Raw genomic sequence first — 27,443 nt, 5'->3', positions numbered from 1 at the left:
TGCTCAATGGGCTTCCTCTTCTCTTTGTCTTTTCCTTGGGCCCTGTCCTTGTCTATTGGCTCAGGCTCCTTGAAAAGCAACTGGAATATGTCCACTCGCCCCTCCAAATACGCTCCTTGACTGCTGGCAGGAGGTGGTCTCCCAGAGGGAATGGTACATCGCCAGCGTGCCCAGTAGCACACGTCTGGGCTGCTGCCCCATGGGGGGCTGAGGCAGAACCACCCAAGGCCTGCCCACAGACCACCCCTCCCTGCCAAACTTGGTTGCAGGTGGTGTGCGGCAATGCCCAGTTCATAGGGCCAGGATAGCAATAGCAATAGCAATAGCACTTACATTTATATACCGCTCTATAGCCGGAGCTCTCTAAGCGGTTTACAATGATTTAGCATATTGCCCCCAACATTCTGGGTACCTGAATACCACCCATACAGCCCAAAGGGGGAATTGTAAGGCAAGCCCCAAGGCCAGACCCCTTGAGGTAACTCACCTGTGCCATTCTCATCGCCCCCTGGGTCCTCGTTGCTGTTGCCCTGCACAGGTTCGGCTTCGAGTGGCTTGCTCCCTCCCGATTTGGGTGCAGGTGGTCCCGCTGCCGCCTCGAGCGCTGCTAAGCGTTCAGCAAAAACCCTGCATTAGCTTAGCCTTTTTGGCAGCCCTGGATGACCTTTGATAACGTGATGGGACCCCAGAAGGCCCTCCACCTGTTTCGTCCCCCGCTGGGGCAGAGCGCTGCTTCTCCAGGGCTTGGAGGCACGTGATAAGCGCCCTGATGGCCTCCAACTCGAGATCGCCTTCATCGTCTGATGAAGATTCTACCGGGATGTGTGACCTCTTAGTAGGCTGCACGGGCTTGCCGCCCTTCTTAACTGGGGCCTTCTTTGGGCCCATAATAGCTGCGAAAGCTGATACCGCCCACTGCTGGCTCAGGGTGCCCCCTTGTCCTACTTAGGCTCTGGCGCTGCTGCTATAGAACTGTAGGCCTTTACCGAAAGCCCCCCACTTGACGCTTTAATTCATTGATTTTTATTTCATTTATTTTTATATACCTGTGCCTCAGAACCCTGTGTCTACACCCGCCGTGGATCCCTACGCGGGTCCCCCCCCCCCCGCCTGCTGCAGCTACACCACCTCCGCCACCTAGAGGCCTGCAATGCCCCACCCCTGCCCCAGCACGCACTCCAAACCTCGGGCCGGGTAACTGGCCTGTTGCGTCTTGCTGCTCCAGAGAGTCCGCTGCCAGGCCTGAGGCCCCCTGACGGATGAGGGCTGCAACAACAAAGGAGGGGGGGCCTTCACCCTCGGCTGCAGGGCTTAAGAGCCCTCCACCGCCACTACGGCCCCCAGCGCAGCCGCTGCTGTGGAAGGCAACGAGAGCTGGGCTTAAAAGCCCACCCTGGCTGCAGCCGGTCGCCGCTGCTCTAAAGAGGCCCGTCTGGGCCTGTGGCGCCGCAACCGCGCGGCAGCCGCTGCAATAAGGGCCGTGGGCGGGCTTAGAAGCCGGCTGCCCTGTGCCCTCAGCGGCAGGGCTTAAGACCCCTCCTCCGCAGCTACGGCTGCGGCCGCCGCCACTCCGAAAAAGGGGGACGGCCGGGTCCATCAAAGATGGTGCCGGTGCCCTCGATCGGCCGGCTGCCCTTCGCGGCGGGGCTGAAAAGCCCTCAGTCGCCACTACAGCCCCCGGCACAGCCGCAGTATGGTTAAAGCCGAGGTCTGGGCTTAAAGCCCGCCCCGGCTGAAGGGGGGGGGCCTGGCCGGGCACGTCTTAGGTGGCGCCACATCTGCGGCGATGAAGGAGACGTCCGCGTCTGCAGCGATGAAGGAGGCGGGCCGCCCTGTATCCCTGCCTGCCTTGGCATTGGGACAGAGAGAGATGCTCCCCAGCATGTCTTGCGTAGGCAGCTCTAACTCTGTGTGCCTCCTTGCTGCTGCTGCCCCCAGGGCCTCAGAGGCCGCTGGCATAGCATCCCCATCTCCACTGGGTGCCCCTCTGCCCTCTGGATGTGCATGTGGGTCCATGGGCTCCTCCAGCAGGGTGTCTCCCTTTTGACTCGTTTCACCTGTCACCCACCTACCTCTGTGGGTGCAATGTTACCCAGGTACCATTGTGGAGCTCAGAGGCGAGTGAGGAGGTCTAGAAAATGGCCATGTCATGGAAGGTCAGGTGGTGGTGCACACCCTAGTGGGAGGTTGAATTGTGCATGCTGCCCCCTCTGGAGTGCCCTCCCACCTAACTTACACAGCCATGGGAACAAAGCAGGGTGGATAAAAATCAATGATTTTTTAAAAAAAAATCAAAAAAATCAGATTTTTTTTATTTAAATCTGATTTTTTTTATTTAAATCGGATTTTTAAAAATAAAATGCTTTTTGAGGAAAATATGTTACCATCCAAAGGTTATTCCATCATGAAATAAAGATTAGTTTTTTAATTATGTAGAATAAGGCTGTATATGTTTAATTTTTTTGGTAAATAAATTCCATTAATCCATTCACAATGTCATGCTCTTCCAGAGGTTTTTGTAAGATTATTGGGCAGTTTCTCTGCCTACAAGATATTATCACAGATGCTTGGTTTACTTTTGCAGTTCTCAAAACTGAATTTGACTCAGCAGAGATTACATGCCTCTTCTTCACAGCAAAAATGTTATGACATGAACAGAGTTGAGAAAAAGACCTTAATCCTATTGTTCTACAAACCGATGAATACAGAATCAACCCCTTCAGTGCTAAGTTTCAAGAAGTTCAGTGAAATAGAATAGAAACAATATTTTTCTGATTGTTTGGAGTGGAATAGATCTGCACAAGAAGAAAGTGAAACTAAGTGTGAGGAGGGAGGGGCAAGCAGACAAGCAGTACAAAATGAAAGTGAAACTTTCTGAGCACAATACTGCATAGCCACAGACAGACAAGTCTTTGGATCTTTTTGTGTGGGGGACCTGAGGTTTATCACATTCTTTCCTTGGAGGAAAAATCCTATAATGGCAGCAGGCCGTAAAAGAGACCCAGTTTGGCAATATTTTAATGAAGTTCCTTTACCTATCGGTAAGGCAGGCATGCGTGCAAAATGCAAACACTGCAACAAAGAAATGCAAGGCCTGGTGGCCCGAATGAGGCTACCTCATGAGAAGTGCTGTGATGAAGATGACCAAAGAAACACATTTGAACAGGCAGGATCTTCAGGTTGGTAAACATTTTTATTGAATCATATAATATTTCTAAAGACTGCCTTGAACTGTCATGTTTGAGCAAAATTATATTTCTTATTATTACTGCATGTTAATGTCATTTGGTACAGTTATGAAGAAAAGCAAATATTCCTTTTGGGGCAGTGCTGTGTACAATAAGCAGAAATTGTATAAACAATAAAATAACAGCATTGACTTTTTTGTTTAGGGGAATTCATGGATTCTGGAAACTATCCACCTTCAAGATCACCATCCTCCTGTTCTACAGTTTCAGAGTTATCCATCCAGGATAGTGCTTCATTAGCAGCAGCATCAGACACCCACAGCCACATATCACTATCACCTAAAAGAAAGAAAAAATCCTTCCCTCCTGGAACCACCATAGAGAAGTTTGTGATAAAAACTAGCAGATTAGAAAAAGAGTTAATTGATGAAAAAATTGCCCAGTTTGTTTATGCAACAAACTCTTCTTTCCGTCTGACTGAGAACCCACATTTCATTAATATGGTTCAGTCACTGAGACCAGGATACAGTCCACCCAGCAGAGCAGATGTTGCAGGGAAACTGCTGGATAAAGTGTATGACAGAGAAATGGAGCAATGTGCAACAGCTCTGGAGGGTAGAATTGTTAACCTAAGTATTGATGGGTGGAGTAATGTCCACAATGATCCTATTGTATGTGCTTGTATAACAACAGAAGAAGGGAAAGTCTTCCTTGCACAAACAATTGATACGTCAGGAAATGCACACACAGCAGAATACTTACAAGAAGTGGCAGTAAAAGCTATAATAACATGTGAACAAAAATTCAAATGTCTAGTACGCAGTTTGGTCACAGACAATGCTGCAAATGTATCCAAGATGAGAAGAAATTTAGAAGAGCAGGAAGGGAATACAAAGCTAATAACATATGGTTGCAGTGCTCATTTGCTGCACCTCTTAGCCAAAGACTTAAGTGTTCCAGAAATAAAGACTAATGTTGTTGAAATTGCTAAATACTTCCGTAACAATCACTTTGCTGCAGCAGCTCTGAAAAGGATGGGTGGAACAAAGCTAACGCTCCCACAAGATGTTAGATGGAACTCTGTGGTGGACTGTTTTGAGCAGTATATCAAGAACTGGCCTATTCTGATGACAGTTTGTGAACAAAATCGAGATAAAATAGATGGCACTGTCACGGCCAAAATCCTCAACATTGGGCTTAAGAGAAATGTTGAACATATGCTGAGCATCCTGAAACCCATCTCTGAATCTTTAAACAAAATACAGAAAAATAGCTGTTTTATTGCTGATGCTGTTGAAATTTGGAAGGAACTGAGTGAACACTTAAAAACAGAACTACACATGGACAGAATTAAATTACAAGCATTAAAAAAACGAATGGGACAAGTACTGTCTCCAGCTCATTTTTTGGCAAATATTGTCAATATCCAGTACCAGGGTCAAAACTTAAGTGCTGAGGAAGAGGAGTTAGCTATGACATGGGTATCCAGCAATCATCCATCTGTAATGCCAACTATAATAAACTTCAAAGCTAAGGGGGAACCATTCAAGAAATATATGTTTGCTGAAGATATTTTAAAGAAAGTCACACCAGTGAACTGGTGGAAGTCACTTAAGCACTTGGATTTAGAGACTGTTCAAGTAATGATTTCACTTTTAACAGCAGTAGCTTCTTCTGCAGGCGTTGAAAGAATATTCTTTCTTTGGACTCATTCATTCTAAATTGAGAAATCGTTTGGGACCCGATAAAGCTTTTTCTTTTCCAGATTATGAACAAAGAAGAAGATGAAGATGACGTGTGAGCTACAGAGGACAGTATTTAAGTTTTTCATGTGTAGGCTGGGCTGACACATGAAAGTTTCTTAAAATATATATATTTTGTTTAGCCAAATTAGTTAACAAACATGGATGTTTGTTTAAGCAAATAACATATGCTGTAATGTTATTGTTTCAGTTGAATAAATCTATTTAAATTGTTATTATTAAGGTAATGATTATTTTTCTCCTTCCTAAGTACAACAGAAAAGTTGTCCAAATATGAATGATTAACCTATTAAACTGGGGATAAAAAAACTAATATGAAAAGTTGTTATTCTAAAAATCTTCATCTACTTGCATATTAAAGTTATACCAGCAAGAATTAGTCTTTATGTGGAAAACTATGATTTAAATCAAGCCTTACTGACTAGTGATTTAAATCGTGATTTAAATCGTGAATTAAATCAGTTTGATTTAAATCAAATCCACCCTGGAACAAAGTGCAGGGAAGGGGCTTCTATTCTTCGTGCCCTGTCTGGGGCATGCTTTCGACCAGTTGCTTTTGGGGCTGGCACAGCTTCATGCCAATAAAACATATGGGCATGGCCTGGTTTTGGCTGCTTTCCAGCACACCTTACTTTCCAGCACACCTTACTTGGGACTCAAACCCTCTTGCTTCTGGCTGTGTGTGGGTTCCCTCTCTCCCCCACATACCAAGTTCCAGGAGCTTGGATCCCATCCTTGGCAGGGGAGCCTCTGCAACTTTCACAGGTGAAAGCCTGACTCCCTTTTCTGTTTCTCCCCCAAACCCCTTCAGGACAGTGTTGGCAGGTCCATGGTTCTTTGTTTCTTTGTTTCACCTACTGGGGTGCTGTGAAGGACCTTGATTGCTGACATTGGCATTCAGCTTTTCTCAGTGTTGCCCCCGTCCCCAATGTGGATAGGAATCCCCTTTCCCTTAGACCGCTGGAAATGAAATGAAAAGGGCTGAATGAAAAAAGTGCACAACAGTTTTAAGAGCAAAGAATCAAGCTTTATTCATAGAAAATAACAGACATCCTCTTTGCTAACCTTTGAGAGGGGAACAGTGAACTTTGAGGATTTTTAACAAGTGGGTGTGTGCCTTGCTATGGAAGCTTTGAGTGGGATTGAAAGCTTGTGGCTTCAGGGTTTGCAGACTTGTGGGAAGTGCCTACAGGCAATGCAAGGTAGGATGTAGAAATGCCTACTAGATAGTAACCTCCTGCTCTTGGGCATGTACTTGGAGGTGGTATGGCAAGCTGACACGGTGGGGGCGGATTGGGTGGGGGTTTCCTCTGAATCCTTTCTGCCCAGTTCTTGTGGAACAGTGACATGTGCATTGTCATCTTCTCCTGTTTCCCCTGTATTCCCCTTAACCTCTGAGCAGTCCAGGCATGAGTGTGGCTTCACTGAACCCCCTTGCTCTGTGGGCTTCTACTTGCAAGGGGAGGAGCAGATGGGGGCAGTGTGCTTCTGGTTGCAGACCCAGACCCCCTTGGCTACAAGGCTCCTGTGGTCTGCAGTACATGAATCTTGTCTTGGTGGGAGCCTTGTGTGGCAGCGGCTGTGGGGCTGCACCAAAAGACCCTTCTCCCACTTGCCCTGGGGTGTCAGGTGCAAATGGGTTGGGCAGGGAGCATTGGCTCCATGTGCACAGGGGTGCTGGACTGCTGCCCTGGCATGCCTGCTGGGCTGACACCTAACAGGCCTGAACCTGGATCTTGGCGGGGGGGGATCCTTAGGGGCATATCAGGCGTGGATGGCAAGTGGCTAGCTTCAGAACACTGAATGTCCCTTGTGGTGGGCCGGGGGAGTACTGGCCTGTATGTGCTTCTGCAGGGGAGCAAAGAAGTACCCCTGTACACCTTGAGAGACTGCAGTGGCTTAGGAGTGGCCTGCTAGTGTGGGCAGGTAGGGCCCTGTCATCAGCAGCTGGGGTTGGTATAGCAGCTGCTGAGGGGCAAAGGGTGGTGGCTGATTGGCAAGCTGTTCTATGGAGCCAGCCATACATTGTTCTATGGAGCTGGCCATCCATGTAGCTCTCAAACTGCTCTCAGCAGCCTTGTCAGAACACTCCAAGGCACCCACCACTTCCCTCATGGTGTCTTCATGGGCATGGTACCATCTGATCTGTGGCCACCTTGAAGACCTGCCTGTCCTCCTCATGCCTTTCTCCCCTCTCATGTCTATCTCATGTAGCACATCACAGGTGGCCTGTGAGCTCTAAGCATGCTGTGTGATCAGTTCCTTGGCAAGTTGGAGGTGGACAACACACCTCCTGTTGTGCTCTGGGCCACACACTCGGCATTGGTCATTGGCTTGTGTGGGGTGGGATCCACGGACACTGGCTGCTCCATGTGAGCTGGTGCAGCAGATATGGCTGGCATCGCTGGTTGTTCTGGCGCTGGTAGCTAGAACAAATCCTGTGACATTTCTGTGTGCTGTCAGGCCAGTAAGTTTCCCTCTCGACAGGGTGTTCCTCATCCCTGGCCTCCCACTGCCCTCCAGCCAGCTCTGCACCTGCTACCCACCAGTGCCATCCACCCTGGATAGGAACGTGCTTTGGTGGAGGACAGACACCCCATGGCCCCTCTATGGTCCGGCACTGCACCCCTTCACAACCCCCCAAAACACAAGACTAGCACACCCACCCCACTACTATCTATGTGAAGCACACCACCCCACACCAGCCCCCACACCAGAACACCAAGCACCATATCCACCCACTACTATCCACAGGTACCACCCCATCCCACTCTCCCCACCCCCAAACATCACATGTCCCATTGCCAGGTTCACTCACATGGTCAATCAGGTACCACATGACCTTGATCCCCACAGGTGTGCTGGCAGAAACTTGCATCTTCAGCCACCACCTCAGAGGCCAGTGGTTCTCAGGCACCTGTGAGGGCCCCAGCACCAGACACCACATCAAGTGGAGTGGAGTGAAATCTCCTCAGAAAGGTCTGCACTAGGGTCTTGGGGGCTGCCAGTTCCACATCCTGCCTCCTGCAGGATCTCACGCTCCAGAAACTGGTCCTCCTTGGAGAGGTGGGTCAAGAACAGTGGTTGCAGGTCCCCTATATGGGTTTCATTGTTGTCATTGCCTGACTCGATGGAATAGAGACCAGATTGGAGGAGGTGTCCAGCGGGACCCACTAACGGGAAAATCACAGGTTCTCCATGGCCTCTTGCATCCTGGGCATCTGGCTGGACTTTGGCCTTCTCCCTGGCATCAGGTGCCCAGTCCCTGCTATTGCCCCCAGTAACACCTTTCCAGGCCACCTATGTAGGGTGTGGGTGGGACAGTGGTACGGGTGGTCCTGTTAGGGCCATTGCTGTGTTAAGGACAAAAGCACAAAGGAATGTTTGTGGAGCTCCATGATAGATTAGAGGGGGCCCTGCTGATGTGCAGTGCTGCAGTGCAATGCTGTGTTGTGCGCACCCATGTTTCTGCACAGACGGCTGCTGGATTGGCTGGAAAAATAGACATTATTTTTTATTATTTTTATTTATTATTATTATTATTATTATTATTATTATTATTATTATTATTATTATTATTATTTCGATTTCTATACTGCCCTTCCAAAAATAGCTCAGGGTGGTTTACACAGAGAAATAATAAATAAATAAGATGGCTCCCCAAAGGGCTCATATTCTAAAACGAAACATAAGATAGACACCAGCAACAGTCACTGGAAGTTCTGTGCTGGGGGTGGATAGGGCCAGTTACTCTCCCCCTGCTAAATAAAGAGAATCACCACGGTAAAAGGTGCCTCTTTGCCCAGTTAGCAAGGGTGCAGCTGTGGGTGGGACTACCTTCCTACTGTTCACCATCCCTGTCTTTCTCCCCCACCCAAAGGGGGGGGGGCACCCACTTCACCTTGATAGCTGCTGAAAACTAAGAATAGCTGGAAGGGTAGTGTCTCTTTAAATACTCTGTATACATCACTGTTGCAAGACAGAATGGCGAAGAGAAAGGAGGATGGCAGGAATGTGGCACTTTGGCCAAGAAGCAGCCACCAAGAGCCGTGGCATGCATAGAGCTACCACAACCCTGGGTGGGTCTGGGCCACCCTCTCTATAATTGCGATTACAAAATTGGCACAAAACCGCAGTTATGGCGATGTCCGGATTCAGACATAATGCTTTGGTGCCCAAACTTCAGGTCTCAGTGGCAAAACTTACTGCAAACCAAAGGTTCAAATTGGAGTTTGGTGAGGCAAAGCACAGGTCACTTTCAGCTCAAAACCGTAGTTACATTGATTCGGACGTAATGGAGTTCCAACCTCTGCCTCATTTAACTTGGGTTTCACTTTATATCCAAATTTGACCAGTGAGTGCAATCTAGAGAATTTTAGGCAATGGGCTTAAACATTTCATGGTTCATTTTCAATAAACTGATACACTGGATTTTTATTGCAATGATCTGGAATAGTTATCTTGTTTTTTAAAAGCTTGTGAGCTTCTCTCTCTTTTTTTGGTAATCTGCCAACATCCTGACCAATATTCCGAGGTTTAAGAGTTGCAGGAAATTCATTTGACAGTCTTTACTAAATTGATAGTTGAAGACATGAGATGCCATTTAGATGGTCTGCTCGCATTACATGGATTTTGTAGATTATTGCATTTTAGTTTAGTATATTATCGGTTGGGACATTTGGTAACCTGGATAGTTATTCCATAAAGAAATCATGAGAGGGGCTCTGTAAATACTTGACAAGTTCAAAATGCCAGGCATCCATGACCACATCTGGAAAGCATCTTTTCTGAAAGCATGTTTTTTATATATATATATGATTTTACAAGAGGTTAGAGTAGGTGTGAAGTAGGTCTGTTTGATGCAGAAGATGTACTGAGCACAACCTTTCACCTGTCTATACAAAATGACTTTCCATTCAGAGTTGAGAAGACATTTGTAACTTGAATATATATTCTGTATTTTGAACTTAAAATACAGAATACATATTCAAATTACAAATGACTTTCCAGAGTGGAGAATTATGTAGGCCTTTTCAGTACTATAGATCTGAGAAAATTAGGGATCAAGAGGGTTAACTATTCAATGGGATTTTTTTTTTCATTTTTGGTGACCAGCTTCCTTTAGATTACTTTATGACGCTTTCTGTGTATAAAATGAAGACTGCAATTCTTTGCCCACCTCTATTTTGCTACATTCCAGTCCTGAGGGTTATCCCACCAAATCTCAATTGTATCTATCTAGTCATACTTGCCTAGGATATGTTTGCTTGGAAGATGGGAAGTGGGTGGGCATGATGGAAGCTCCCCTGGGTATGGCCTTTTTGAACTTGTTTCAAAAAAGCACATAAAGATGCAAATTTTTCACAATAATTACCTGGCAGGGGGCATTCAAAAAATCAGACCTATTATGAGGCAAATTGGTGTGCTTGCTGGCACACTGGAGGGGAAGGGGGATCCCAGGAATGCACAACGCACTCACATGGTGCATTACCAGGGCTCTGGGGGATGCTGCACGGTGGTGCTTCACTTCACCTGACCCCCAGAGCTGCCAGGCGAGCTGTGGCCAATCATGGGAGTACTGGAACTAAGCTGCTGCTCCTCTGCACAGGCGATCCACCCGACCAAGGAGGAGTCAATTATCACCTGCAGGGAGAATGGTTCAGGCCCATTCTCCCCAATGAACCTCTTTTGTCACTACACACTGAGCCAGGCCTCACGATCAGTGAGACTCGGGTTTTGCAGCTAAGGAGGGCATACTGGGGAGAGGAGACTCCCGGAGCCGGGAGGCGGCTTTTCGCCTCCCCTCTGGGGGTCTACTTGTGAGTAGCCATGGCGTGGAGTCGTGCCACGGCTACTCACGATCAGAAAGCCCGGGTTTAGGGAGCGCTCACTCTGTAAACCCGGGCTTTGGGGAGGGCTACAAAAGCGGGCTAGCCGCTTGTAAGCCACTGGGCTCAAATGCCAACCCAGTGGTTTACACGATCAGCGAAAATCAGGCTAGGCTCTCCTAGCCCAATTTTTGTTGATCGTGAGAATAGCCCTACTGATTGTTTGTAGAGCCTTAATCAGAATCTACTGTCAGACTCCAGTCTTGGCTGCATAACCCACCATCCCTGAGCTCCCAAGTTCCACCTTTTGAATCTCAGGGACTGAACCGCAGAAGATGAGGCAGCCCTACATGGCAGTGGTTGAAGAAATTGAAATTAATTTGATAATTTTCCACAGTTAGTATTCAATGCTGTGATTTTGTTTGACTTAGCCGTGCTTTGAATTTGCACCAACATGGGCTTGGAAGGTCCATAAGAGAAGAATGCACCTTAAAAACTAAACTAGAATACACCTTAAAAGACTGACTAAATAAATCTTGATGGTGGTTGTTCATGAGAGATAATTAAAAACTGGATATATAACCTAAGGACCTGGCAATTTTCCAGATTTAAAATGGTGGCATGTACATTGTGTGCAGAATCTGCCCATCCCAATTTAAGTAACCCATGACCTCCTGTGTTTCTAGCCCTAATAGTAGGAGAGTCAGATATAAACAGGGCAGAACAGGTTTATAGTTCCAGCAAGAGGAGAAGAGAGAATTTTCCATTGATTTATTCTTCCCTCCTTTACTGTTCTTTTTCTAAGGGCATATTTTTCTCTTTTGAAATATAAAGAGAAAGTATCCCCTTTGATGTTTGTCTATGATATATTGAACAGAAAGATTAATTGAAAAGATCTACACATAGCCTTCCTTGAAAGTTAAAGAGTTTTGAAAATGATCCCCATGTGTTCCACAAGTTCAACACTTAGGGGAAAATCTTAGATATATCCCAGAACCATATACTTTATTTCCCAGAAGTATATGGGTTTGGTGTCATGAACATAAGCTCTTCAATATCTATAATGCACACTCTGGTTATATTTCAGAGCTCTGGGATTTGAACAGAACATCAGTCTTTCATAGCCCGTCTGGATACCTTGGTCTTCGTGTCATGCTTCTGGATGAGTATCAAGACCGGCTCTTTGTGGGAGGAAAGAACCTGATATATTCCCTCAGTTTAGATCGAGTCAGTGAGGATTACAGAGAGGTACAGTAAATATTTATGTACTCTAAAAGAAATGGCAAGAAATACATAACAACTTTTTTTTTTTTGCATGTTTGAGGAGTGAGATTGGGTTACTCGGATTTTAGAAACATACAGAGCATAATCCACTGGGAACATCATTTGAGTGAGCTAATGCCAAAATGTCCATTTTATTGGAGGTTGTACACATGAAGTTGCTTGTAGTATCCTACTCCTACCTTTTACCTTGAACTTGAATGTCATACAGAACCAATTAACTGAAAGAAATTAGAGGGGGAAATATATAATCTTCTTTTCTCTTTTGATTTACCTGTTATCTTTGGCATCACTTGAAGTGTATCGAGTATTCATGGGTTCACTTCTTCAGTCTTTTGGTTTGGCATTGCTTGTGTATGTGTCTCAGAGCAATGTTTAGGGCTGATCTTCTCCCAACCTGAAGAAGGAATGGAGGTTTTGTGTTAAGGGGTGTTGGTTTGGAGCATGACCCCTTTCCCAGGACAGATGATAGCACAGTAACAGCAAGCTCCTCCTAGGCATTAAATTATTTTGCTTAGACCCAGTCTAGTCTCCACATGCAGGTTACTTATGATCAGAATATATGAAGACTCTGAACCAAGCAGAGGAGCATGCTAGTAGGCATCCAATGCTAGGAAGCCCACTCTGGGAGTTTCATCTCATCACATCAGCTCTGCATACTTGATTCTGTTTGCCATTTCACATCACCAGAGTTTGGGAAATTGAAGGAGCAGACAGATGTCACACAACATGTCTTCCTGGAGGCCTTCTGTGTCCTACAACTGTGTGCTGATTGCAGGACATAGGCCACTCCTACAGAGCTTATTTTTCTGATCCATGCCTGCTCCCTCCATGCCTGTGACTTTGAGTCATAGCTTAGTAAAATATCCACACAGAGAGTTATAAGTTGCCCATTATATGGAATGTCCCTACCACCATCTCAGAAGTATGAATTACTTATTTTTTTAATGTATGCAGAGCTGTCCTTAGGGCAGGGTGACCGGGGCAATTGCCCCAAGTCCCGCGCTGGCACAATTGCCGCCAAGCCCTGTTCTGGGCACACAGCAGTGCAGCCTGCCCTCCTCTCTCCCCCAGTCCCAGCCACTTATCTTTCCCCACAGCCCAGCTGGAGCCCATCTTTTGTGTGTGGGAAGCTTGAAAGGCTCCCAGGCAAACTGCTAGAACTCCTCCTTTCCCCACCTCACAGCTGTTCGGCGGGTGGTCAGGGCTTCCAAAGAGGCCTCCATGCCGGCCTCCCTGAAGCCTGAAGTTCAGGAAGCAAGCAAGCAGGAAGGCAGTCAAAGAGTGTCCAGCCCTGGCTGCCCTTGCCCACCAGAGCTTTCTGCAGACCGTCTGCCCAGCCCAGCCTTAGTAATGGAGGTATAATGTGATTTCCTTTTTGTGATTATCCCCCGCCTTGAATATTTAGGGATTGGCTTGCCATAGGGCTTTGGTATTGAGCAGAGATGTAGGGCAGGGTGGGACAAATATGCCTATTTAAATTGAAGTGGATTGGACAAATTGTTGGTGTGTGTGTTTTCTAATTGAATTCAAAACACCCATCCAAAAAGGTCTATAAGTGGCTTGTTTCATGGCAGAAAATTACAAAAAACCCTGGAACAAATAATATATTATGTATGTATGTATGTATGTATGTATGTATGTATGTATGTATGTTTTTATTTATGAATACACTATGTTCAAATTGACTTGCAACCCAGAAGGTCTGAGAACTGTGAAGCATGTGTTGTGCTTTTAATTTTTATTTCTTTAGAAATGCATTTTATGTCCAAGCTGGTTGGACATGTCCAAAACCCTCACTCACACTATTTACACTATATGTCATCAATCAGTATGATTCTGCTATATATGAAATGTTAAGGAGGCCCCGCACATGCTGATTTGCCCCCAGCCCCACACACCCCTAGGGACGGCCCTGTATGTATATACCAACTTTTAGCAACAAAAAAAAGTTATCAAAGTGGTTTATATAGCAAAAAAGAATGGGAACATGGTTTCTTGTCCTAAATGGGATGTCTCTGTCTCTGTCTCTGTCTCTGTCTCTGTCTCTGAGCCAGACCTGGTTTGGGAAGCTCAGTGGGGAGAGCGGGCTAAGCCGCCGACACAACTGTGGCCGCCCACAACAGATTGGCTGCCCACACAATTGCCGGCTCCGTGACGGAGCCGGCGGGGGCTGGGGAATTTGGGAACCACACGGCCTCCAGAAGCACCAATATGTCCTGCGCGAGCGCACAAGGCATACTGGGGAGACCCCCAAGCCGGGAGGCTGCTTTTCAGTCTCCTGCTGGGGGTCTACTCGTGAATAACCATGGCTACTCACAATTTTAAAAACGAGGTTTGCCGAACGCTCGCTCTGCAAACCCCATTTAAGGGGCACGCCGCTTGAGTGGGTTACCTGCTCAAGAACCTCCGGGCTTGCAGCTGAGCCCAGTGGTTCTCACAATTGTAGAAAATTGGGCTAGCGGAGGCTAGCCCGATTTTATACAATCGTGTGAATAGCCCCTCTGTCTCCTACCAGCAACAGCTACTGGGGACAGTTGCTATGCTGGGTTGAATAGAAACAGTTTCTCCCCCCCCCCCCGCCGCCAAATGTAAGAGCTACCACTGCAAAAGATACCTCTTCCCCAGTTAGCAGATGTAGCAGGGTTTGTTGGCAAACCAGATTAGTTGATTTTAGAATGTGCTCGAAATATTTATTTAACACAATGTAAGGCATTGCTGGTTGGTATACGACTAATTAAAGTTTCTATTAAACTTTTAGTAGCTACTAAAGCAGCTACTACTAAAAACAGTACTACTAAAAAGCAGCTACTACTAAATGTTTCTCCACACCAAACAATGAAAATATAGAAGTGATAGTTGAAAGTTGCCGCTTTCAAATATGCAGCTATATTCCAACTGATGTCCGTATTGTATGGAACCAGTACCATTTATAATGTGGGAATGGGTTCTGTGCCCATTCCCAGAATAAACAGATATTCTCAGCATGGGAGTTATTTGCACCTGGCTTCAGGCTTTGGGGTAAATGTTGAGTAAAGCCACTTCAAACTACACTTGTGGCATTGAGGGAAGCAGCCCCTCCCCTCTGCTCTCAGATTTTGTTTTGAAACATGTTCACATGGCATGCTCCATGTTTTCCTTCTAGCCAATGGAGGGGGGAGCACTTCCTAAAGAACAAGATCTGCATTTCCAAAGAGAACATCACTCTTATCATGCTAATGATTCTAAGTCAGTGCCTCTCCATATTTGCTCCAGCATTTTCAGAAAAAGTAGCTTAAAACCAGCATTTAAAAAATCCAGAAATATGTTGAGATAAGCTAGAATTCACATCAGAAAGCCCGACTTGTGTGTGGAGTGGGTCCAAGAATCTCGAAGGAACTTCAGGGTAAGTTTGGCTGGTGTCCGGAAGCACACACTCTCTTCTGAAGTAGATTTGGGAAAGAAGCCCTGTGTGTAAAGCTTCGTGGTGAGTGAAAACGGCTTCTGTGAAAACTCTGGCATAAAAAGTTCCAAACTCTTTTAAAAAAAATACATAAGTATAAAACCCCTTCTCCATGTCCAGTATATGCTTCCATTATGTTTTCTACCTTGTTTCTACCCTAGTTTTCCTTTCTTTTCTAATGTTGTTCCCATATCCTTTCCCACAAAAGCCATGTATGAATGAGCAACTTGCAGGACTGATTCTTGAGAGAAGAAGAGCTGCAACAGATTGGAACACTTTTGCATAGAGATGTGTGAAATGATTTGGGTATAAAATGATTTGTACCCTAATCTGGCCAATTCGGGTGATTTTTAGACAAAACAAATCAACGCTGTACTCAATTGCCCAGATTTGGGTACAAAACAAATCATCCCCAATTCGGATCAGAAAAATTCAGAGATTTGGACCTCCATTTTGTGGCCAAAGTGGGTTGGGTGGTAGTGCCCAATGGGTGGAAGCTACCACCCAAGTTTCAAAGAAATTTGGCAAAAACGTGATTTTAAAAGAATTTTTGAAGTTTGTGTGTCTTTAAGCTTTTTCCCATAGGGAATAATGGGGATTTCAGCAAACTTATTGCTCCACATGGGGGGTACCAGTGTGGCCAAGAGTGGGTTGTGGTGGATGGTAGTGACCAATGGGTGCAAGGAAGCTACCACCCAGATTTCAAAGACATTGGACAATGGGATGATTTTAAAATGATTTTTGAAGTTTATGCATCTTTAAGCTTTTCCCCATAGGGAATAATGGGGATTTCAGCAGCCTTAGTTATCCCCCTGGGGAGGTGGCACCAGAGTGGCACAGAGTGGGTTGTGGTGGGTGGTAGTGCCCAATGGCTGCAAGGAAGCTACCACCCAGATTTCAAAGGAATTGGGCAAAGGGATTATTTTTAAAGAATTTTTGAAATGGTTGTGTCTTTGGGGCAGATTCAGGGCAGAAGAGTGGTTCAGGTGGTAGTGCCCCAATGGTTGCCTGCTACCATCCAGATTTCAAATAAATTGGTGAAAAGGGTGATTTTAAAAGAATTTTTGAATTTTGTACGTCTTTAAGTTTTTCCCCATAGGGAATAATGGGAATTTCTGCAGCTCCATAACTCCACTTGTGGGGCACCAGGGTGGCCCAGAGCGAGTGGTGGTGTGGCACACATGAGGTGCCAACCAACCTCAAACCCACAAGCCCATGGGGCACTGGGTTTTGTTGTTTCTGAGGTGTTCTGAGAGTAGATTAGAGAGATTAGGTAGCAAATGAGAGTGGATTCAATGTTGAACCCCCTTTCTGTCCCGAATTCTGTCCCGAATTCAGGTACAAATTGAATCTGGGGTGATTCAGGGATGCATCGATTCAGGTACAAATCAAAACAAAAAAATTGATTCGTGCACATCCCTACTTTTGCTGGCGCCATTCCTTAGAGTTAACAAAAGAGAGCATGTTGGATTATGATACTTCTGGGTCCCAAAAGAAGAGACACCTCAGAAGTTCAATAGCAGGGGAGATGAAATATTTTCACTGATTTTTTCCTTCAAATTCAAATACTTTATTGAATTATAGTTTGTGCTACTTGTCCTATTAATTTCAGTGTAACTATTCATGAGTTATTTAGTCTGGCTGTCAGCTATTGTCTGTTATCTGATTTAGTGGCCATAACGGACAATAATATAAAGGGTCTGGTAAAGTTTTCTCTCCAGTTTTCCCCTCCGTTAGCTGAAGTTGCAATAGGGAAATATTGTCATTCTTATTGCACAGACTTCATAAATCTCTTTTCATCTTGAACTGTATTTTTTTTTTAAACAAATATGGTTTTGGATTTGCTTGCCATTTCACTCCATGAGGACTATGAAGCGAGTTCTTATTTATTAAGCTTAATCTTCAACCTGACACATCTACAAACCCATTTATATAACAAAAAGAAAATGTTCATCACAGATGTATCCCTTCTATCATTACACAATTCAGTAATGGCTTAGAAATTTCAGCAGTGAGGAACATATTAGGAATCTTCAAGGAAGAAGCCATAAAAGCTGGGTGGATTTGATTCTTATGAGGCAGCAGCTTGAGAATTGGCAGTACTTTATGGCTATTTCCTTCTTTCCCCAAAGTTCACTTAGTTCAAGCCATAAATTTAAAAAATGTTATTTAAGCTGATCAGCATTTTGCCAGCTTGATGGTGGTTTAATTGTATTTAAACAAATGTATTCAAAAAAGGCTTATTACAGCACTCAAAGGTTGTGGTTCAAATTGCCTTCTTATTCTTTTTCACATGTGTATGCTATCCTTGCTCTACAGAGCTCAGATAGGGCACTATTGCATTTCGGCAGGAAGTGATCCAAAATAATGCTTCAAAGCTGAATGGGACTTGAACCCAGAGGTGCTCTTGCCCCTCGGGCCCCCCAAATCCTCTTTAGTCTCTTCTGGGTGGTGTGGTCACCCAGATGAGCATGGTGATTCTTAATTTGCAGGGGAGGGGGAGCCTCCAAAGGCCTTTAGGTCCAGGCTCCAAAATTACCTATGTGCACCTCTGCTTGAATCAAGGCTTACCAGGTCTTACATTTGATTCGTTTCACCACACTAGTCTCTGAAGCTCCCGATAATCAACCAAGCATTTCTTGCCAGTAAGATTAGATCTTCTTGTGGTGGCATAGAGGTTTATCTTAGAACATAAGAACAGCCCTACTGGATCAGGCCCAAGGCCAATCTAGTCCAGCATCCTGTTTAACACAGTGGCCAACCAGACGCCACTGGAAGCCTACAAGCAGGAGTTGAGGACATTATCACTATTACCCCTGGTGGCGCAGTGGTAAAACTGCCGCCCTGTAACCAGAAGGTTACAAGTTCAGTCCTGACCAGGGGCTCAAGGTTGACTCAGCCTTCCATCCTTCCGAGGTCGGTAAAATGAGTACCCAGAATGTTGGGGGCAATATGCTAAAATCATTGTAAACCGCTTAGAGAGCTCCGGCTATAGAGCGGTATATAAATGTAAGTGCTATTGCTATTATTATTATTATTATTATTATTATTATTACTAGTGTTTTCTGGCCCGTTGTAATAAAGGGCGCTAGTAGGGGAGAGTTTCCCCCCCCGCCCCACTCCTTCTGGCTTCCTCCCCCCACCCCGCCCTCCCAGCTGCCCGAGACCTCCTTACCCGTAGCAGCCCGCAACAGTCGGGTGAACTGAAAGCAGTTTTTGCACAGAAGAGAGGAGCTCCCGAACAGAGCTCCTCTCTGTGCTTAGCCAATGCCCAAACTGCTGCTATGGACGGAAAGGACGCCTATTGCGTCCTTTCCGACCATAGCAGCAGTTTGGGCATTGGCTAAGCACAGAGAGGAGCTCTGTTCAGGAGCTCCTCTCTTCTGTGCAAAAACTGCTTTCAGTTCACCCGACTGTTGCGGGCTGCTACGGGTAAGGTCTCGGGCAGCTGGGAGGGTGGTTGGCGGCCGTGGCGGCGGCCGCGGAGGCATTTTCCTGGGCCATTTTGGCCCTTAATCATTTGGGGGGGGGAGCGGGGAAGGAGAATTTGGGCAGCTGGGAGGGCGGGAGAGCGGGTGGCGGCCGTCTCCCCGTCACGGTCTCTGTCTCCTCCGGCTGAGGCGGCGGCTCTGCCGCCGCCTTGTCTAATCTCCCCCACCGCCTTTTCCCTGGCTTTTTTGGGGCGGCACCTTCTGGCCGCTCAACATGGCTGCCGGGTGCTGGCGGTCATGTTTCCCTCGGACTGTTCTGAGCATGCGCTCCGCGCATGCTCAGAACAGCCGAGGGAGGCACGGACACCAAGCGTTTTATTAGAGAGGATTATTATTATTATTACTTGTTTACACAGTCAGACAGGTGTTATTGACTGGTTTGTTTTATCCAGACATCGAGTCCTTCCCAAGGACCTGGGATGGCTGAATTTTATTGTCAATTGTTATAGATATCGTCGCAGAATATAGGCTGTTCCCAATAAAGCTGCTTTTTGTAATTGGCTGATGGTGATTTCTGTGGCCCCTATGGTGTTGAGGTGCTCTTCAAGGTCTTTTGGAACTGCACCCAGGGCGCCAATTACCACTGGGATTATTTTGGTCTTTTTCTGCCACAACCTTTCAATTTCAAGTTGTAGATCTTTGTATTTGGTGCATTTCTTTTTCTTCTATTCTGCTATCCCCTGGTATTGCTATGTTGATTATTTTAACTTGTTTTTCTTTCTTCTCGACTACAGTTATATCTGGTGTATTGTGTGGCAGATGTTCGTCTGTTTGTAGTCGGAAGTCCCATAATATTTTTACATCTTCATTTTCTTCAACTTTTTCAATTTTATGGTCCCACGAATTTTTGGCTACAGGTAGCATGTATTTTTTGCAGATGTCCCAGTGTATCATCCCTGCTACCTTGTCATGCCTTTGTTTGTAGTCAGTCTGTGCAATCTTTTTACAACAGCTGATTAGGTGGTCCATTGCTTCATCTGCTTCTTGACAAAGGCGGCACTTGCTGTTTGTTGTGGATTTTTCGACTTTGGCTCTTATTGCATTTGTTCTTAGTGCCTGTTCTTGTGCAGCCAGTATTAAATCCTCTGTTTCTTTCTTCAAGTTGCCATTCTTAAGCCATTGCCAGGTCTTGGTGATGTCTGATTTTCCACTTATATTGTGCAAATATTGACCATGCAGTGGCTTATTGTTCCATTTTTCTGCTCGGTTCTTGACTTGTTCTTTCTTGTAGGCCTGCTTTGTTCCATTGGTGTTGAATAGTTTCGCATTATTGACCATTTGAAGTGCATCTTCTTCACTGTCCTTGATATATTCTTCAAGGCCTCTTTTCTCCTCCTCTACTGTTTGATGGACTTGCAGCATTCCTTTTCCACCTGAGCTGCCAGGGAGATAAAGCCTATCTACATCACTGAGGGGGTTAAGAGCATGACTCATGGTCATTATTTTCCTGGTCTTATGATCTAGCATCTCTAGACTGCCTGGGTCCAGTCTATTATTCCTGCAGTGTATCTGAAACAGGTATAGCCCAGGTGTTAATGGTTTGTATGGTGTTCCCGCCTTTGAGTTTGGACTTGAGGATTTTTCGAACTCTCCTGATGTATTCACTTCCCATTTTTCTTTTAACTTCAGTGTGTGCAATGTTATCAGCCTTGTTGTTGTTGTTGTTGTTGTTGTTGTTGTTATTGTTATTTGGTTTCTGTACCGCCCTTCCAAAAATGGCTCAGGGTGGTTTACACAGAGAAATAACAAAGAAATAAAATGGAACCCTTTCCCCAAAGGGCTCACATTCTAAATGTCAGCCAGTGAATCCTCTGCATACTTCTAATTTTATTTGAAGGAATACTTTCTCTGCATTTGCTCAGAAAAAGTGCTTTGTGGAAGCAGAGATGTGCTTAGCTAACTATCTTTCACCAATTAGCTTCATCATCCCAGTGCATATTCCAGCAGAAGATACGTTTTAAAGCTGTCTGCTATAATTTCAGTTTAGTTACTTAGTTACAGCATAAATTACTTAAATTATTTTTGTTTCTTTAGAGGTGAAATAAAATGGGTGGATAAAAAATTCTAGTGATAAAATTTACAAAATGACTCATGGACATGTCAGTTATTAAATAATGTTGTTTGTATAAAAGGTCACACACAAAGGCCAGTAAAGTGTGTCCTAGTATAATGTCATTCCAGCTCAAATGCTCTTGAGAAATAATTGAACTGTACTGATTGCAAGCATGCCAAAAGGTTGTCATCCTGGCAAGCACCCAATACCAAGTTAAGGATGTAGTCATCATGAGGAATTTTCAAACAGTATATAACATTGAGGAAAACTTGCACATGGAAGGCTAATGGCCACCATTTACAATAAATTAGTTTCTGACTGCAGCAATTAAATGCTTGTAATCAAGAAGAAGGAATACATTGTTAAAGGTCTATAAACTCATTTACAAACAATCTGTGCATGTGTGTAAAAGAATGTTCAACAAGTTGCTTTCATCAAGAGCAAGGTGGATTTATCCGTGCTGGCTCAACAACCTGCTTGTGAGAAGCTATAAACTGCAGCCTCTTGAAACTCATTGCTTTTCAAATTCAGATTCGGAAGGCAGGGGTCTGTATATTAGCTGGCCCGTGAGTATAAGCCAGCCTTCTGCTACCTATCCCTTGTTCCCAATTGTGGAATACAGTACCTCATTGGATCAATTTATGGAAGCCTAGATCTATCAGCAGTTATTACCTGTGATGAAAAAAATACAGTCAATGACCGGACAATATTAACAGCAATATATGTCAAATAAATAATCTAAGACTTTAAGTAGGCTTAAAATAACAATAATCCAGTTAACTCAGTCGTAGCTTGCAGACAGCAAAACAATATTTTGCAACATTAAAGAAATTGCATCATTAATATCAGACAATAAAAATTGCAAATAGAAAGCATCTGAGTGCCCTGGATATTTTGACAGCAATGGTAAAATTAATTGCACCCGAGCATCTCTATAATATGGACAGTACAATAAAACATGAGCAGAAGATTCAACAACCCCAGCTCCACACGGGCAAACTCTGGCTGCATAAGGAACCTTCTTGAATTTGCCTTCAAGAACAGCTGTTAAAATCTACAGCTATTAAAATCTAACTAATGTAAAGGCTCTTCTTCACTTGGGAACTGTGCTGGAATGTAAATAACTTGCAGGTCTCAGCAGAGGAAAGCCATTGCCAAGAAAAATATCTCTTCATACTGGCTATAACCTCTTGGAGATCTAAATCTATTAAAGGTTGCACCACTATTCTCCTGGCTTTTTCAGAGCCCATTGACAATAAAACCTCACTTGAAAACCCAATATAGGGCAGCTTAATCTCCAGTGCTTTTTTCCAACTTGACTTTAAATTATCAATTAATATCATTGGAGCTAGGCCAGCTGAGGAAAAATGAAGTTTAAACCAATACACAAATGTGCATTTCCAAATCTTAGTCTCCATTTTAAGAAATCCTGCCTCTCTGCGAAGCACTGACGAGGGGACACATCTCGCTACCTGGAAAATATTCCTTTAAAATCTAATTTGTACCTTTTCAGTTTCAGTAAACCGGCCTCAACTGGGCTCCATAAAGAAGTTGTGACCCAAATTTAGCCTTAAACAGTTTTAGCGTGGCGGGAATATAGTGGGACCCTCAGGTTACCTGTGATAATGAAATTGAACCTTCAAGTTTTGAGGCACAGTATATCAGACACCAATGCCAAACAGGGGGCATTCATCATCTTCATGCTCTGGTTGTGAGTTTTCAGATGCAGACGTGTGGATTAGATAGCAGTAAACAAGATGTAAACATTCATGACTTGTTGTTGTTGCCATCATCATTATTATTTATTATTATTTATTTCATTATTGGCAGACGTCCTTTTAATTTAAATGAGACTTCCCTGAATAAATTTAGTTCAGCTGTATGTGGTTATGTTGCTGTATCTTACAAAAATTTAAATTATAGGTGTAAAGTATCCTTTTGACAAGAAAACAGGTGTTTACAGATAAAGTGCTGAACATTCAAGTGTGACTCATCCCAAATTCAGTTTAGCTGCGTGGCTATATATATATCTAAATTATTGCTTGTCTGTCACATAGTCTTAGTTTCTTCTGTAGGATTTTTGCCTTTCAGACAACAACAGAGGCTGGTCTGTGTAAGGAAATGTGAGTATTGTCCCTGACCAGGTTCACCAGGCAAATATAAAATTACAGTTAATTTAGTAACTGTCCTGATAATCCACCTGTCACAGTGCAGTACTATGAACAAGGACAATGACAGCACTAAATCCAGCAAGCAACTTAGATATAGATATAGATATACAGTGAAAAGCAAAAGTTGGGTTAGCAAAGAATTTATACAAACTGTTAAATCATTCTTATTTTATTATAGATTCATTGGCCTAGTACATCCCTGCAAGTGGAAGAATGCACAATTAAAGGACGATATACTGTATGTATTACCTGCAAATTTTCATTATCTTTTTCTCAGTTGGAGAGGAATGTCAGTAAACTGTAGCTAAGACACAAGTGGGACATACAACAAGCTTGCAATGTTGGGTGTGTGTATAACCTGGCTGAGGAGGGTTGTTGCAGCACTTCAGCTCTGTCACCACTCCCTACTGAAAAGGTTTCAGGTCCAGCTCCATTTTCTCAGTCTAAAATATTGAAACAGTGGCAGCGGTCACTGAGGACAGAAGTTTCTCCTTATGACCAGGCTAGCTGGTAGCAATATGTGAGGAGAGGTAGGAAAGGCTGGGTGTTGCTGCCCTTCAATAGGAAAGGCAGAGTTGGAAAGACAGGGTGCTGCCTGCCCTACAGGCCACAATGTGGTGGATGTGAGGGGGAGCAGTGACAGGGAGAGAAAGCAGCTGCAGTACACTGTGTCAGGGCTGAAGTTACAGGAGGATAGATTTTGGCTGAACATTAGAAGAAACTTCTTAACAGTACAGGTGAAACTCGGAAAATTAGAATATCATGCAAAAGTCCATTAATTTCAGTAATGCAAATTAAAAGGTGAAACTGATATATGAGACAGACGCATTACATGCAAAGCGAGATAAGTCAAGCCTTAATTTGTTATAATTGTGATGATCATGGCATACAGCTCATGAAAACCCCAAATCCACAATCTCAGAAAATTAGAATATTACATGGAACCAAGAAGACAAGGATTGAAGAATAGAACAATATCGGACCTCTGAAAAGTATAAGCATGCATATGTATTCAGTACTTGGTTTGGGCCCCTTTTGCAGCAATTACTGCCTCAATGCGGCGTGGCATGGATGCTATCAGCCTGTGGCACTGATGAGGTATTATGGAAGACCAGGATGCTTCATTAGCGGCCTTCAGCAATTCTGCATTGTTTGGTCTCATGTCTCTCATCCTTCTCTTGGCAATGCCCCATAGATTCTCTATGGGGTCAGGTCAGGCGAGTTTGCTGGCCAATCAAGCACAGTACGCTGTATACTTTTCAGAGGTCCAATATTGTTCTATTCTTCAATCCTTGTCTTCTTGGTTCCATGTAATATTCTAATTTTCTGAGATTGTGGATTTGGGGTTTTCATGAGCTGTACGCCATGATCATCACAATTATAACAAATTAAGGCTTGACTTATCTCGCTTTGCATGTAATGCGTCTGTCTCATGTATCAGTTTCACCTTTTAATTTGCATTACTGAAATTAATGGACTTTTGCACGATATTCTAATTTTCCGAGTTTCACCTGTAGATGAAGCTCTTCACTTCATCTTGAAGATTTTTTTTCCAACTACTCTTTTATGTTCCCTTTAGATATATTGTTTTTAGGTCACAACTGGCAGTTTCAGTGTGGGCAAGGGATAGGTGTAAGGTTGACTGTGAGCACCCTTCAGCGTGTTTAAGCAATAGGGGAATGGTCAATCAATCCTTTATTGTTTGGTGACTCGAGAACATGGATTAGCACCACCAACCTCCAAGACAAAATAGCTTGAGCCCTCTGAAAATAAAAGTAAGGATTGGACTTGATTCAACCTGCTGCTCTAGTTAGGGTGTGATCTCCCAAATGAGCTTGGGGGAAGGATGCTATTGTCTGAGCTCCTGCCCGAGTGTAGTTAGACCTTGATTATTCACTAAAGTTGTGGCCCCTTTCACCCACATGCAATTGTCTTGAGTAATTTTTGCCTCATATCTTTCTTGGTGTGGGGGCAAAGTGTGTCTAATTCTGACCTATTGATAAAAAGATTAATTAAAAAGTTTTAGATTTCACCATGTCACCTTGGTACAAGTGAAGACGTTTTTTAAATTCCATTAAATCCTACCTAGCATTTCTTATCTCTCACCATAGGAGGAATGTGCAAATTACATCCGAGCCCTGCACCGATACAACAGAACACATCTTCTGGCCTGTGGGACAGGGGCTTTTGATCCAATCTGTGCTTTTATTAGAGTTGGCCATAAGTCAGAGGTAAGAAATATTTCCTACGAGTACCCTAATGAAACATACAAACATTGGCAGTCAAATATCCTATATGAACAGAATATCCCAACTTCTAGACATCACATGGGTCAGACATCATAGAAACCACAATAAAGAGTATAGGAAGTGTTCACACACTCATTGGCTTCTTAGGGAAATATGCACACATTTCATAGAAACATAGGAAGCTGCCTTATACTGAGCCATAAGTCCATCTAGTTCAATGTTGTCTACACTGACTGGCAGCTCTCCAAGGCAGGAGTATTGCATTTTCCATTTTCCTTACACTAGGCAGGTAGAGGACTGGAAATCCTGTCTGCCTGAAATGAGAGGGGGAGAGCTTGCTCTGGCTATTCCAAGCCGAGGTCACAACCTCTTTGCATTTGCTGCCTGACAACATTTATTTCCCTTCCTCTCCCTCACTGGAGGGAGAAGGAGGGAAATAAACGCTGCCAGGCAGCAAGCACTGCCTGGAAATGAGAGGGGGAGGACTGGGGTGAGCCTTCTGGCAATAAGGCCATGCCCCCTTTGTGTGTGACATCATGCAATGGGGACTCCAGCAGCCCTTTTCATTGGTGGTACAGGTGTTGGCCACTTTTGTTGTGACACTGACTGGGTGCAGAGAGGGACGCTGCAGTCCCATGTGCTGGCTTTTTATGAGAGCGCCGGTGGGGGGGAAGCTGTGGGGCAGAGGTTGGCAGGTAGGCAGCTCCTCGAAGCGGTGCCTACCTGCCAGCCCCGGCCCATGCACTTCCCTAGTAAAGAGAGCCTACCAATCAGTATATATCTACACATAAATGCTGTCCCAACAGAAAATAAGTATTACTGAATTATTTCCTGGGGATCGGATCAGGATCTGCTGTTTCCTATTAAAAACACTATTAGAAACAATATTAAAAACACAATTAAAACAATATCTAATTAAAGGTCTGAGTGAACAAATCTCTTCCTAATTGATTGGAACAGAATTCATTACATTGGTGTTGAAAATACTATATACATGCCACATATATTTGTCAAAGTGTGGTTTTAGTCAGGGGTGTGTGTTTGTGTGCGAGAGAGAGGGGGTGCGGGAGGCAGAGGGAGAGAAAGGAATGACTTCCATGTTTATGCATGCTCAGTTAGCCTGATCAATTGTTTTTGCTACTGCAGTAAAATAAGAATTGGATGTTCTAAACTACTTAATTTGCAAACTCAATTTAAGACCTACAAATTGAGCTATTACTTTACCTACCTTTTTAACTTGTTTCCAGTAATAAATTTATTATTTATTATTTAATATATTTATATACCACCCAAAACGCAAGTCTTTGGGCACTTCACAACAAAACAACAAAAACAGATAAAAAGATTAAAACATCACAATTAAAATTTAAAATGCTAAAGCTATTAAAAACACAATTAAAACAATATCTAATCAAAAGTCTGAGTGAACAAATGTGTCTTTACTGCCTTTTTAAAAGTTGTAAGAGATGGAGAGGCTCTAATTTCAGCAGAAAGTGTGTTTCAAAGCATTGGGGCAGCAACAGAGAAGGGCCATCCCTGAGTAGCCACCAGACAAGCCGGTGGCAACTGCAGACAAACCTCTCCAGATGATCTCAATGGACAGTGTGGTTCATAGTGAAGAAGGCATTCTCTTAAATACCCAGGGCCCAAGCTGTTTAGGGCTTTATAGGTTATAACCAAAACCTTGTATTTTGTCTGGAAAATTATCAGCAACCAGTGTAGATCTTTTAAGATAGGCGTGATAGGGTCTCTCCGAGATGACCCAGAGACCAATCTGGCTGCCGCATTCTGGACCAACTGCAGTTTCCGGACTATGTACAAGGGCAGCCCCACATAGAGCGCACTGCAGTAATCAAGTCTGGAGGTGAGCAACAAATGTACTACTGTTCTGAGGCCATTTATCTCAAGAAATGGATACAGCTGGCATATCAGCCAAAGCTGATAAAAGGCACCTCTGGCCACTGCCTCAGCTTGGGA

At 44.3% G+C, this 27,443-nt stretch overlaps 1 protein-coding gene across 3 annotated transcripts in view; it reads left to right on the top strand.

Annotated features, from left to right (window-relative positions):
* Nucleotides 1-27,443, top strand: part of SEMA3E (semaphorin 3E) — a 287,593-nt gene that overhangs the window by 152,016 nt on the left and 108,134 nt on the right. For all 3 annotated transcript variants that reach the window (XM_053257996.1, XM_053257995.1, XM_053257997.1), the window contains exons 2-4: nt 11,867-12,027; nt 23,396-23,455; nt 25,329-25,448. In XM_053257996.1, the coding sequence (XP_053113971.1) occupies nt 11,867-12,027; nt 23,396-23,455; nt 25,329-25,448 (341 nt within the window). The remainder of the gene's footprint in view (nt 1-11,866; nt 12,028-23,395; nt 23,456-25,328; nt 25,449-27,443) is intronic.

This window comes from Hemicordylus capensis, chromosome 5 (genome assembly GCF_027244095.1).
Source record: "Hemicordylus capensis ecotype Gifberg chromosome 5, rHemCap1.1.pri, whole genome shotgun sequence".
Lineage (NCBI taxonomy): Eukaryota > Metazoa > Chordata > Lepidosauria > Squamata > Cordylidae > Hemicordylus > Hemicordylus capensis.
This window is presented reverse-complemented; position numbering and strand designations above follow the sequence as displayed.